This window comes from Zea mays, chromosome 8 (genome assembly GCF_902167145.1).
Source record: "Zea mays cultivar B73 chromosome 8, Zm-B73-REFERENCE-NAM-5.0, whole genome shotgun sequence".
Lineage (NCBI taxonomy): Eukaryota > Viridiplantae > Streptophyta > Magnoliopsida > Poales > Poaceae > Zea > Zea mays.
In genome coordinates this window covers 165,894,965-165,907,669 of record NC_050103.1, presented here as the reverse complement: position 1 = coordinate 165,907,669, position 12,705 = coordinate 165,894,965, and the positions used below count along the sequence as shown (strand labels likewise).

General features: G+C 43.9%; 2 protein-coding genes and 1 pseudogene across 4 annotated transcripts; 2 read left to right on the top strand and 1 right to left on the bottom strand.

Annotated features, from left to right (window-relative positions):
- Nucleotides 1–2,583: 2,583 nt before the first annotated feature.
- On the top strand, nucleotides 2,584–10,118 carry LOC100194395 (mitochondrial thiamine diphosphate carrier 1). Of its 3 annotated transcripts, none has more exons than XR_004851741.1 (8): nucleotides 2,584–3,058; nucleotides 3,548–3,664; nucleotides 5,090–5,201; nucleotides 6,072–6,199; nucleotides 6,868–7,020; nucleotides 7,169–7,318; nucleotides 9,102–9,460; nucleotides 9,658–10,117. XR_004851741.1 is itself a non-coding variant. In XM_008656228.3 (8 exons), exons 1-8 carry the CDS (start codon nucleotides 2,933–2,935, stop codon nucleotides 9,679–9,681), a joined length of 1,002 nt encoding a protein of 333 aa, XP_008654450.1. In that variant the 5' UTR covers nucleotides 2,584–2,932; the 3' UTR covers nucleotides 9,682–10,117. The 3 variants fall into 3 exon arrangements, 2 of the variants coding, with proteins under 2 accessions (XP_008654450.1, NP_001132898.1); XM_008656228.3 differs by having other exon boundaries at nucleotides 9,102–9,298; nucleotides 9,663–10,117; NM_001139426.1 differs by having other exon boundaries at nucleotides 2,848–3,058; nucleotides 9,102–9,298; nucleotides 9,658–10,118.
- On the top strand, nucleotides 4,513–4,737 carry LOC111590078 (uncharacterized; annotated as a pseudogene).
- Nucleotides 10,119–10,647: 529 nt separating the features above from the next.
- LOC100382663 (methyl esterase 10) lies at nucleotides 10,648–12,118 on the bottom strand. Its single transcript, NM_001175387.1, has 3 exons — nucleotides 11,689–12,118; nucleotides 11,245–11,382; nucleotides 10,648–11,142 (listed from the first exon to the last, which is right to left on the bottom strand). Exons 1-3 carry the CDS (start codon nucleotides 12,100–12,102, stop codon nucleotides 10,834–10,836), a joined length of 861 nt encoding a protein of 286 aa, NP_001168858.1. The 5' UTR covers nucleotides 12,103–12,118; the 3' UTR covers nucleotides 10,648–10,833.
- Nucleotides 12,119–12,705: the final 587 nt, after the last annotated feature.

The following is a 12,705-nucleotide window of genomic DNA, read 5'->3' as shown; positions in this document are numbered from 1 at the left end:
GGAGGCTTGCCAAGTGGAATGGGGAGCAAATGAGCATTTGAGCTATGCGGAATGCGCGAATAATCAAAAGAAAAGTTTGAGTTAACCGTCTTTTGTTTGTCATAGTCGTTGTCATCGTTGTCCTTTTGGGAAGAGGAAGATTCGTCGCTGTCGTCGTAGTAGACGATCTCCTTGATGCGCCTTGTCTTCTTCTTCTTCCCTTCCTTCCGTCTATGGCCCGAGCCGGAGTCGGTAGGCTTGTCATCTTTGGGCTCATTGACGAAGGACTCCTTCTCCTTATCGTTGATCACGATTCCCTTCCCCTTAGGATCCATCTCTTCGGGCGGTTAGTCCCTTTTTTGAAGAGAACGGCTCCGATACCAATTGAGAGCACCTAGAGGGGGGGTGAATAGGTGATCCTGTAAAACTTAAAAACTTAGGCCACAAAAACTTGTTAAGTGTTAGCACAATAATTGCCAAGTGGCTAGAGAGGAGTCTCAACAAAACACAATGCCACAAGAGATCAAACACAGAGATGACACGGTGGTTTATCCCGTGGTTCGGCCAAGACCAACGCTTGCCCACTCCACGTTGTGGCGTCCCAACGGACGAGGGTTGCAATCAACCCCTCTCAAGCGGTCCAAAGACCCACTTGAATACCACGGTGTTTTGCTTGTTTTTTCTCAATCCCGTTTGCGAGGAATCTCCACAACTTGGAGCCTCTCGCCCTTACAATTGAAGTTCACAAAGAAACACAGAGCAAAAGGAGGAATGAGCAACGCACACAAGACTTCAAAAGATCAGAGCAACAACACGCACACAAGTAGCAACAAGAGCTCGCAACACAACTCAAAGAGTTCACAACTCCACAAGAGCTCTATATGCTATCACAATGAAACGAATGTGCGAGATCGATGTCTTGGTGCTTAGGAATGTTGTAGGAATTCTTGGTGTTCTCCTCCATGCGCCTAGGGGTCCCTTTTATAGCCCCAAGGCAACTAGGAGCCGTTGAGAACAAATCTGGAAGGCCATCCTTGCCTTCTGTCGTCGGGCGCACCGGACAGTCCGGTGCACACCGGACACTGTCCGGTGCCCGATTTCCTTCCTTAAACAGCGCAGTCGACGTTGCAGATCCGGGAGCCGTTGGCGCACCGGACATGTCCGGTGCACACCGGACAGTCCGGTGCCCCCTTCCGACCGTTGGCTCGACCACGTGTCCCGCGCAGATCGCGCGGCCGACCGTTGGCTCACCGGACAGTCCGGTGCACACCGGACAGTCCGGTGAATTATAGCCGTACACCGTCGGCGAATTCCCGAGAGCGGCCTCTTCACGCCGAGTCAGTCTGGCGCACCGGACACTGTCCGGTGCACCACCGGACAGTCCGGTGTGCCAGACCGAGCTGAGTCTTGGCTGTACACAGCCAAGTCTTTTGCACTTCTCTCTTTTCTTCTTCTTTCTGTTTCTAACACTTAGACAAGTATATTAGTATACAAAACCAATGTACTAAGGCTTAGAAACATACCTTTACTCATGATTTGCACTTTGTCCATCCATGAGCGTAGATTCACTTTTAAGCACTTGTGTTGGCACTTAATCACCAAAATACTTAGAAATAGCCCAAGGGCACATTTCCCTTTCAAGTATCTGGGACTGGAAACAACACGCTTCACAGTTTACCCATTCGTTTCACAAAAGTAGGACTCAAAACCTATTTTAACTGAGTTTTATGTCATTTCATGTTCTTTTCCTTTTCCTAATTCCCCCTTGTATTTGGAGTCTGAAAGGATAACCTTGGCCTTACGCATGTTTTCTCTTCTACCTACGCATTTGAACAATGTCCTTCGTCTCGGATCGTGCAACAATTAGCGCTCTGAATCATATTTAAGCGTTGCGAAAATCATGGTTGGGGCTTCATCCACGAGTCGTTTTGCTTCTACCTCGAGTCAGCGTCGACACTTGTCCTTGGAGTCGCCTCTCTCCGATAATCGCCAGAGATGGATACAGCCAAAAACCGTCACTGTAGGCCGCACTCGTGCGCCGTAGCAGGCCTACATATCAAGGTATTTAGACCTATGCAAGTTTATGATTTGAGCAAGCGATCAAAATCCACAATCAAACCACCAAAAATCCATAATGACTGATTTGGTGACAGGGGATCACAGGAGGGTTGGAGGGGATTGAGGAGGAAATGAACTAATTTCCCCCTCAATCCTCTCCAATCTTCCCGTGATCCCTGCGCACCAAATCAACTCTAAGGATTGGCGGCTGGCACCGCCAGCTTTGGGCCACCACGGGGCCACCACGGGAGCCGGGCGAGCTCCATTGGCACGTAAAAATACTTTAAGGGCAAGGTTATCCTTCTAGTCTCCAAATACAAGAAAGAAACAGAAAATAAGAAAAATAATTGAAATAATTGAAATCAATCAAAAAATGTTACGAGTGTTGTTTTTACGAAGTGGACAATTTAGACGCCAAAACTGCGAAGCGTGTTGTTTGGAGTCCCAGTTCTACAATTTTCTCCTACTCGCACGAGCTGTGTGATGTTTCTCAAGAGAGGATGGAGCAATTTTGACCAAAAAGCAAGCACACCAGATTCCTGTAGCAGGGCCAGAATTAAAAGGCCGGAACGTGGAACGGAAAGCCGAAAGGAGAGGCCCTCCTCGTTGAAGTGTCGACCTCCGGTCCTCGTGTCCAACGTGGCAACGGCAGCAACATCAAAACAAAAGTCGTCGGCGCCCTCGCCCGCGTCTCGTAAAAAGGGCTCTCAAGAAGCGGTTGCGCTGCGCCTCTGCCCCTGCTCGACGCGTCGGCGTCGGCCCCCGACCCCCGTCCGCACGAGAAAACAAATCGCCTCTTTTCCAGGAGCCAAACCACCACACCTTATATCTGTCATACTTTCTCGCCCCCCGTGAGCCGTGACCCCGTCTCGCCTCGCCGCCGCCGCCGCCGCCGATGGGCTCCGGGGAGGAGCCGTCGCAGATGCGGAGGGCGCTGGTGGACTCTCTCGCGGGCGCCATCTCCGGCGGCATCTCCCGCACCGTCACCTCCCCCCTCGACGTCATCAAAATCCGCTTCCAGGTAGCCATGTAGCTCGTTTGATTCGCGCTTGCATTGCGTATATGCAGGAATTCGCGGTTTGTAGGGTCTATTAGTGCCTGCGTCTCTGTTTATTTGTGGTTTAAGCGTGGGGTGGCTACTTGGTTCGATCAATTTGGAAATGGACTAGGTATAGGTAGTATTTAAAGTCAAGAGACTGCTAGGCATGTTGACTATTGGGTTATTGGCTTAGGACGATGTTGCCTGTTTTAGCTTATTTCCTTTATCCTTTAGCTTGTCTGGGCAGAAATGTTGATGAGAGTTCTACTGAGTTTGGATGGTTGGAAATGTTGTTGGTTTTCTGAAACTAAGGTCAGGGATTTCTGTAAGGGGAAGTGCAATGTAATGAGCGTAAGGGGAAGTGCAATGTAGTGAGCTTATCAAATGCCAAAATTTATTTGGGATCGTGCTTCTATCGGTAAGCCATATCCGTTTTGGATGTTACAGAAGCTTCTTTAATGTTCTCTGCAGGTTCAGTTAGAACCCACAACCTCGTGGGGTATTCTTCGAAGGGATGTGTATGGACCTTCCAAATACACTGGGCTTCTGCAAGCAACCAAAGATATTCTCAGAGAGGAAGGTTTACCGGTATGTTCCTTGCTTTCAACACTTCTTGGCTTATGCCATATTGAGCTATTGGGAAACAGACTAATACAGATATTCTTGCTCTTGCACTTGCATGTCTCTATATAATAGGCTAAACTAAACAGCATTGTACAGGATGCTGGTACTTTTGCACTTGCACTGTGTCTTCTTGCTGGGTAGAGTCCTGCCCTATAGTCTGCAACTGGAAGAATTCTGATTTTCCTAGTAATTCGTGTCTATTTGATCTTTTTTTATCAGAAATGCGTTTGGATTTTCCACAACTTTCAGTCTTTGACATTCCCATCTACTTTTTTAGACACCGTTGGTGGAATTTCATCCACAGACATGGACATATCAATATCTCTAATGAAGCTTGCTTGGCTCTCAACAAGCAAGTCGTCAAAGTTGTGGCAGTAAAAATAGGGTCATGACTTATTTACATTTCGCTGTAGAGTATCAATGTTTTCAAATATTCTAATCGAACCTAGATGCCATGGCACTGATGAGCTCGACTAATTTTGACTAATCGTAGTGCATAACTGACTGCCATGGCACCGATAAGCCTGACTAATTGTGATTATTTGGACGACTAGATAACCTTGTAGAATACATATCTCTGCTCCTTTAAAGCATCAGTTTCGTGCGTCGTGCGCCACGCGCGAAACGCGTTGAGTAGATCAGTTCTCTCCCCACGTTTCACTTAACAAACAAGTCGTTACTTCTTAGATAGACCATGATAAAACACCCAAGCCCAACATACACATCGCTCTCGGTTAGTACCACCTCGCTAGCTGAAGGACGACGAGCGACCGAGTGAGTTATAAAAAAGGGATAGGTCTCTTTTTCAACTCATACCTTTTTCGGTTTTTTTTGGCTAAGATCAAGTGCAGTATCTACAGTTCAATATCCGGTATGTGGGCTATAAGTCCACTTTAATTTTATTTTTTATGGAGAGGGTCCACTTTAATTTTAAATTTATTTTTTATGGGGAGAGTCTATCATACTAGCTTGCCACTGGACCCTCGGGTGTCATACAATTGTTGCACTATACCATCAAATTGATTGTTGTACCGTCGCAACGCACGAGCATTATACTAGTTGTGTCCTTATGTTACACATATAATGATATTTACGTTTTGTTCCTAAATTCAAATGATGCTAAAACCATGATGTCACATTTATGCCTCTAAAGAAGATGACATGTAATGTTAATATATCACATGCAAAATAAGTGAGGTGTTACTCATGGAGACAAAGCATACCCTAGGTCACCGGTTACACTATGCCTCACTATAGCTTTGTGTCCGGTCTTTGTTATGTTTCTTGCCTTTCTTGTGATCTGTACTAAGTGAGGTGTTTATTGCCTTGCTCATGTTAGTATATTCATCTTCATATATGTTCTTACCATGCAAGATTGTTAAATTTCAGGGATTTTGGAGAGGAAATGTACCGGCTCTGTTTATGTATATGCCATATACAGCTATACAATTCACTGTTCTACACAAACTAAAAACATTTGCTTCTGGTTCATCTAGAACAGGTACCTTGTCTGCATAAGGCAACCATACAATGTTATTTGTTGCTTTATACTGTATTATTTGTAAGTTGTAACAGTCGTTACTCAAACGGTCAAACCTAACGATAAGGCTCACAATAGTTTTCTTTCTTTTAGTGACTGCATTGTGTGCAAAACTTGCTAAATCTTACTACTTGGGCATCATATCACTAATGCCAGAACGTGTGCCACCATAGAGAAAAAGAGTACACTTAAGCTTAACCATGGTGCTCCTTTGGCATTGTGTTGCTCCCATGACTTAAGTTCCAATGAATGTGCCATTTTTTCATTTAGGTTTTCTAAGGGATCCTATTTTCAATTTTTTGTTTTCTCTGACAAAATGGCAGTTACAAACTTACAATTCCATTTTAACTGTTTTTTATTCAGTTCTCTAGTGGCATTCTCTTGGATTGTCCCACATTCCACCTTTTGGAATCTTTGATGGTCTTTTTTATTTATGATCAAATCATGGATGATTTTGTAGTACACAACTAACTTTGGAGTTGTTGGCTCATGTATCAAACTGTTGACTGCCATAGGAGTAGTGTTTTGATGTGGTTGTGTTCATTATAGTTGGCAGTGCCATGACCATAACCTTTTTTAACTTTAATGATGGTGATTCAGATCAGTGGTGCACACAATTTGGTGTTAGTTGAATGGTTTGAACATTTCCCCAAACTTGTCTCTTTATAACTGATGCTTTTTGAATATGGTACCTTCAAAGCTGATTAGCTGATGTAACTCATTTCATTGTCATATTAAAAAAATCACACATATTGTTCAAAACTGAAGCACTATTGTGAGTATATGCATACCTACAACCTTATTTGATCTATTGGTCCTTTTCTCTGTCAGAGGATCATTTGGATTTGAGCCCTTACTTATCTTATGTAAGTGGAGCTATAGCAGGGTGCACAGCAACTATAGGGTCATATCCATTTGACCTTCTGAGGACTATTCTTGCATCTCAGGGTGAACCAAAGGTAAGTCTGATATTACCTTTGGTCTACAATCTACATAACTGTTATTGTTTTTGAACACTTGTAGCATTTTAGTTGTGTGTAATTAATTGGAGTGGTGACGACCTTAGGGTTAGAGGCATTGTGATTAAAGTCACTTTGTTGCTAGTGTGTGTATGTGGGATTTCAACAGGAAGGGAATCAGGAAATTTGCAGGTCCAACAACCAGTATTTCGAACTGATAGGGTAGTAATTGGAAGGTTATTTCTCTGAAGATGAACGGATGCATACTGATCTTCATAATTACTTAAACTAGTCTCTTATTGATTTCCTATCCCCTTTGCCAAACAAGGTGCTGGACTTTAAATTGAAGTATTGAACTTCCTATACCCTGTCTCAAGAATAAATCATAAACTTGTCCTTTAGTTATGACTCTGTTAGCTTGGTTTTGGGACTGCTCATATTCTTAAAAACCTGATGTTTTAACTTTGAGACTGATGTAGTTCCTGGAAGATTTTTTGTCCCATCACTGCAAATATGTGAAAATGTTCTGTATTAGTTTGCTTCTTATTAATAGATGCCATTATGCATGCAATTCTTTGTTGAGGGTTTCTTCTACCATTTCGTGTCAATGTTTTCAGCAATCTTTGTTAAGGGTTTGCTGATTCACAGAGTTGTACTTTTCTCTGCAGGTTTACCCCAATATGAGGTCTGCGTTTATTGATATAATTAAAACTCGTGGTGTTCAAGGGCTTTATTCTGGTCTATCTCCAACTCTTGTTGAAATCATACCATATGCCGGTTTGCAGTTTGGTTCATACGACACTTTCAAACGTTCGATGATGGTAATGACATTAAACTCACAGTTTTTGCACATTGCATACTTATATAAGTAGAGAGTTGATTCTATGTTGAATACATGATTGCCAAGGATATGAAATACTTATGAATGCTGGTGAAGTTTACTCTTCCTGACTATATTTTCTGCCACAGACATGGAACAGATATAAATATTCACATCTTAGCTTTGGAAGCGAGGATGATTCAGTATCAAGTTTCCAGCTATTTCTTTGTGGGTTTGCAGCTGGGACATTTTCAAAGGCTGCATGCCACCCACTTGATGTTGTAAAGAAAAGGTTCCAGGTGATTTTCTTGTCTCGAAAGCAACTGATTTCTGCTTCGTGGTATTTAGAAATAGGCAAATAACTTGATGCTGCATCTGCATAGCTATAGCTTTGAGGCAGTCATTGTGGTTTATCATTCCGTGGCTGTCTGTCTGTTGTAACTACTTAGTAGTAAGTCCTTTATATATACATTACTAGAGTCCTTTTTTATATGCACTCATGTACTGTACAATACATTGCACCCATGGGGCTATATAAAGGACTCTACTAATATGTACATAAAGGGTTTCCTAACACACCATGCTCCACCAGGCCAGTTAACATTTCGTAAGTAACTACATAAAGGCAGTTGCTGGATATAACTTTTCATTACTAAATTAATCAGGGATATACCATTTCTTTACTAAATTTTAACTAGTTCTTTCTGTCTTAAAACAGAACAAGAACTTTTTCATGCACCCTCTACATTAGACAAACTCATCACCAGTATTTGGATCTCTTTTGGTCACGCCCAACAGTGCAACTTCAACCTTGACGCAGGATGAAGTTGGGCCGCTTCTTTTTTAATTGCTCGTGCGATGGCGCGAATGTGTATATGTTAGGTCATTCTGAAGAGTTTCATAGTTTTCAAGTATGTAGAACAAAACGAGACGTGGATGAAGCCATCACTCTCAATGCATAATTTTATTCTTTTGTTTCATAGGCATTTAATTCTATGACTCATCTGCGAAAGGGCCTCTAGTGTAATGGTTATGGCTTCCGAGTAGCACCTCTAGGTCCCGGGTTCGATCCCCCTCGGGGACGAATTTCGGGCTTGGTTAAAAAAATCTCCTCGCTATGTCCCGCTCGCTCTCAGGGATCCATATCCTGCGCGCCACCCTCCAGCTGGGACGTTGCAGAGCGGGCAGTTGATCGGCCCGTTAGTGATGGAGGGCCAGGGTTCGGGGGTTTTCTCGGCCGGGACCATGTTTCGGTATCATCTTAATATAATCCCGAGAGAGCGTTCTTTCCCTTCCGGCCGAGTTTTTTTAATTCTATGACTCATCTAAAGGTGGTAAGTGAGTCGAGAGTTTCATCTATATGAAACTCATGTCACACCATCTCTTTCTTCTTTAAAACCTTGCCACATCATCAAAAATGTGTATACGGCAGCCTATTAAATGTGAATTAAACTCTGATGAAACTTCCTCTGATATTGGCCTTATAAACTATGATTTTGTCCTTAAGTCATTTAATCATTTATGTCACACAACAATAACAACAACAAAACCTTTTAGTCCCAAGTAAGTTGGGCTAGGCTAGAATTAAAACCCATTAGTAGCTAAGTCAAGGCTCAGGCACGTGGATATCTGTTTTTTCATACATTCCTATTCAAGGCTAAGTATCTTTAGCTCCACCTCCACTCCCTTTGGTTGCTCCACACGCTACTTGAAATTATTTGTATATAATATCTGCACCTTTTTGAGTTAATGATAGTAGTCTGTTTTGTTCACTGGGCATTGTTTTGTGTCAGTTTTTTTTTGCTGACTTACTGAAGACATTTATTACCATATCATTGTATTTGCTTGTTGCCACTTGCCAGTATGGCAGTACGTGGTATATGGTATAGTGGTATACCACTTCATTGGTGAATCAGTTGACCTTGGTGCCTCTAGGCACAAATGCCCATTTAGTTTGGCAATGAATTGCTTGAGAATGAGTCATGGATCATAATAGATTTCATATCTTTTGTTATACTCTAGCTGTATTTATCTTTAGATTGTTAGCCATGGGATGATCAGGTTTTCTCTGCCATAATGCAGATTGAAGGACTAAAACGACATCCAAGGTATGGTGCTCCAATTGAGAGCAGTACATACAAGGGCATGTACCATGCCTTAAAGGAGATTGTCGTAAAGGAGGGATTTGGAGGCCTTTATAAGGGCCTTTTCCCCTCTTTAGTGAAATCGGCCCCTGCTGGTGCAGTGACATTTGTGGTTTATGAATACATCTCAGACTGGTTAGAATCGATACTTTATCCCCCTTTTTTTTCTTGTTAATGTATGTTTTCTTTCCGCATGCTGTTGTACACTTGTGTCTGGAAGAGGTTGCAGTTCCATTGGATCCTGCAGTCCATACGAGGTTTGGGAACCTGCTAAAATCAACTGGATGATTCATGCTCGTAAGCTCCTCTCATGGGTTTTGGCAAACCATTAGAGGTTACACAAATTGGCAATCTGAGTTGATCGCCGAAGATTTGCATTTCTAGATGTCTATGCACCGAGGCCTACCTTCTCTTCAAACCTGAAGTTATATGTTTTTTTTGTGCATGCTAGTTCACGTTCAAAGCAGTGAATATAACCTGATACTTATTTGCAGGATAGGGTGCAAGGCTGGAGTTGAGTAAGTTCTTGTTGGATCATGGAGCTGTCAGGATAACATGACGAAAACTTTTTGCACACCCTGGATAATGGAGGGGAATGGAGACCATAAGGTCACTCGTGAAGTGCATACAATCCCTAGAGATCTGATTGCATACATGTAAAGCCTTACATAGAAAATAGCTGTTTTATCGTTTCTTATTCTTTTGCCCAATTGCCTAATCTGGTGGTCGGGGTATTCGTTGGCGTCTCAAACAAGGCTGAGTAAAACTAACATAGTGATCGTAACACAGCATACATGACGGAAGTCAAAAGCAGCCGGCAGTTTTGTTGGGATCGTGTTACGAATATTTTTTTTCCGGCTGAATTCATGTTATATATCTACTACTACAGCTAGTACGAGTAACAATGTATGCCACTCAGATGGCGTATGTTTAATGGCAGTCATAATTTTTCCATCATTTGTTGCCGGACCTGGATGGCAGTTAGATTGTATGCTGTAGTCTTTCTGAAATGCTGTGCTAGCAAAAACCTAGCTGATAGTTTGCTGAATCTGGGGGACAGCATGTTCTTATCCAGTAGGTACTTGAGCTATGGGTTATCACGTCTTGGCAGGTTTCATGACTTTTATTATTATTACCAGGTAAATGCACGTGTCGAGCGGCAGGCATTTCTGGTCTTTCGATACACATCGTGCAAGTTAAGGGCTCCTTTTGGATTGAATGATTATTTCCTGAATCCTACGTTTTTTTCTGTCCTTTTAAACTAAATCCTGTAAAATCACTATATTGATCCTGTGAAATTCTAACGCCCTAACTTTTAAAAGCTAGTCTGCTTGAAACTGAGACTGTTTGGATCCATAGATTATAAAAACTGAGATAAACATTTATTATTAATAAAATCAGTATAATGTTTCCATTCTTAGATTTTTCTTTGCTATAGAGAAAAGTAAGAGGCATAATAGTCATCTGATGTATAGAATGAAGCTAGTTCCATTATCCTACCTGATTATGGAATTTAGAAGCCTGTGGGTTTCAAAATGAAGCCCTACCATATCAAAAAGTCAGATTGTACATCTTAATAATTTCATGGTGATGGTGTGGATGCAATAAGATTTGAACATCTTCCCGATCACCACCGATTCAGAAACCATACGTCGCTGATCCTACTACGATCAGGCAGGGTCCTCCAAATCGGAACTGTACTTGTTGGCTACCTCAACAAGCATGTCCGAGAGGTCCGCTGGCTTGGAGAGCATGGGCATATGGTCGGCTCCCCGCAGGCCCCTCACCTCGGCGCCGGGGCTCCACGAGGCCATGCGCCGCTGGAACTCCGCCGACCACGACGCGTCGTCCTCGGCAACGACGCACACCCGCCTAACGGCGCCGTACCTGCCCGCCGTCAGCCCGTCATCCCTCCTCAGCGTCGCGTCGTCCTCGAACCATCGAGACGGCCTCACCATCGCCATTGCCAAGGTCAGGTCCTGCACGCATCGCACCTGCACCCGTCAGGTATTGTAGGAACCAGCTGCCGTGTCGCTGTCGCCATTGTTTGCCAGTCACCTATGAGTGAGTATATAACCGACCTCAGGAGGGCTGAGCTGGTACAGTCTCTTGGCCAAGTACTCTGGCCCTAGCAGAAGTGTCTCCACCGGATGCTCAGGTTCGCTGCCGGTGCTGTATATGCAGTCCATGTAAAAATCTGGCCCTATTTCTCGCGAAAACTGGCACAGTAATGGTTAAGCAGCTCGATCAAGCAACGTCCTTAGTTTTGTTTTGGTGGTGTGCTCAATTATACCCTTAGTCGTGTTTTTTCTCAACTGTGCCCTTCTAATACTATAGAACAGAAGTGTACAGCTGAGAAAAAACACGACTAAAGGTATAAGTGAGCACACCACCAAAACTAAAGACACTAAATAAAAAAAACTCAACAAAGAAAGGACATGACTATTATATTCTTCATTCAAAAGACGAAAGGGTGAAAAATAAACAAAAGGGCAAGAACAATGGAACACGGATCGGAGGCGTACCTCTTGCAAGACGAGCGCCATGGGCTTGCCGGCGGCGGGCATGGCGGCCGAGACGAACACCGCGACGGCGACTCGTTCAGGGTACCTCTCCATGGCCAGCGCGAGGCTCTGGCCGCCGAAGCTATGGCCGACGAGGACCGCTCGCTCCCCGGGCGGAAGCGCTCCCACCGCGTCCAGGAGCGGGCGGCTGTAGTCCTCGAAGGACGCCACGTCCTCGCCGCGCACGGGGCTGGCGCCGCACCCCGCCATGTCGAGCGCCGTGACGCGGTGGCCCGCGGAGGCCAGGAGCGTGGCCACCTTGTACCAGCACCACGCGCCGTGGCAGGCGCCGTGCACCAGCACGAAGTGGTGCTGGTGCTGCGGCGGCGGCCCCTTGCCGCTCTCCTCCTCCGTTGTCGTCGTCCCTGAGCTCATGGCGAGGGTGTCAACGCAGCTCGGCGAGAAGAATACAAGCAAGAGCTGGTGGACTGGTGTCTGGTGGTGCCTTTTTTTGCTTAATTATTATATACACACACACGCAACGCAGGAATCTCATGCCATACACATGCAGCCAAAAACAAATCCATATACGCTGCAGGTTCATTCCTTTCACTCGTCGTTGGGCTACCGTCTACCGAACATATAAAGATGAGCGAAGTTTGTTTAGATGTTAAAAGCTCAACGAGAACACAATTCAAGTCTGTGCAGACCGTCAGGACAAATTATGGCTTCGGTGGGTTTGAAAGCCCGAAATATTATAGGGGAATGTTTGTATCCATGTACGAAACTTTAATGAAATACTAACGCAAATAGAGAGCTAAGATAGTGTTTTTTTGCAAGTTCTAAAGCTTAAGACCATGTTTCAATTTAAAAAGATAAACTTTAGCAGCTTTTTTAGCTACTTTTAGCCATTTGATGATTTAAACAGGAGAGCTAATGGTGATATGATAAAATTTATCACATATTATCTCATAAACTGCTTAAGGGGTGCTAAAAGAAGCTAAACATGGGCTAGGGAATCTTATTTTCCAACCATAC

Bases quoted from the DNA above. Each gene is read 5' to 3' on its own strand.
- LOC100194395 (NM_001139426.1), top strand. From the start codon at position 2,933: ATGGGCTCCGGGGAGGAGCCGTCGCAGATGCGGAGGGCGCTGGTGGAC. The intron at 6,200-6,867 runs GTAAGTCTGATA...TTTTCTCTGCAG, and splicing joins CATCTCAGGGTGAACCAAAG to GTTTACCCCAATATGAGGTC. The intron at 9,299-9,657 runs GTTAGAATCGAT...ACTTATTTGCAG, and splicing joins TATGAATACATCTCAGACTG to GATAGGGTGCAAGGCTGGAG.
- LOC100382663 (NM_001175387.1), bottom strand. From the start codon at position 12,102: ATGAGCTCAGGGACGACGACAACGGAGGAGGAGAGCGGCAAGGGGCCG. The intron at 11,383-11,688 runs GTACGCCTCCGA...TTACTGTGCCAG, and splicing joins TGGCGCTCGTCTTGCAAGAG to TTTTCGCGAGAAATAGGGCC. The intron at 11,143-11,244 runs GTCGGTTATATA...CGATGCGTGCAG, and splicing joins ACCAGCTCAGCCCTCCTGAG to GACCTGACCTTGGCAATGGC.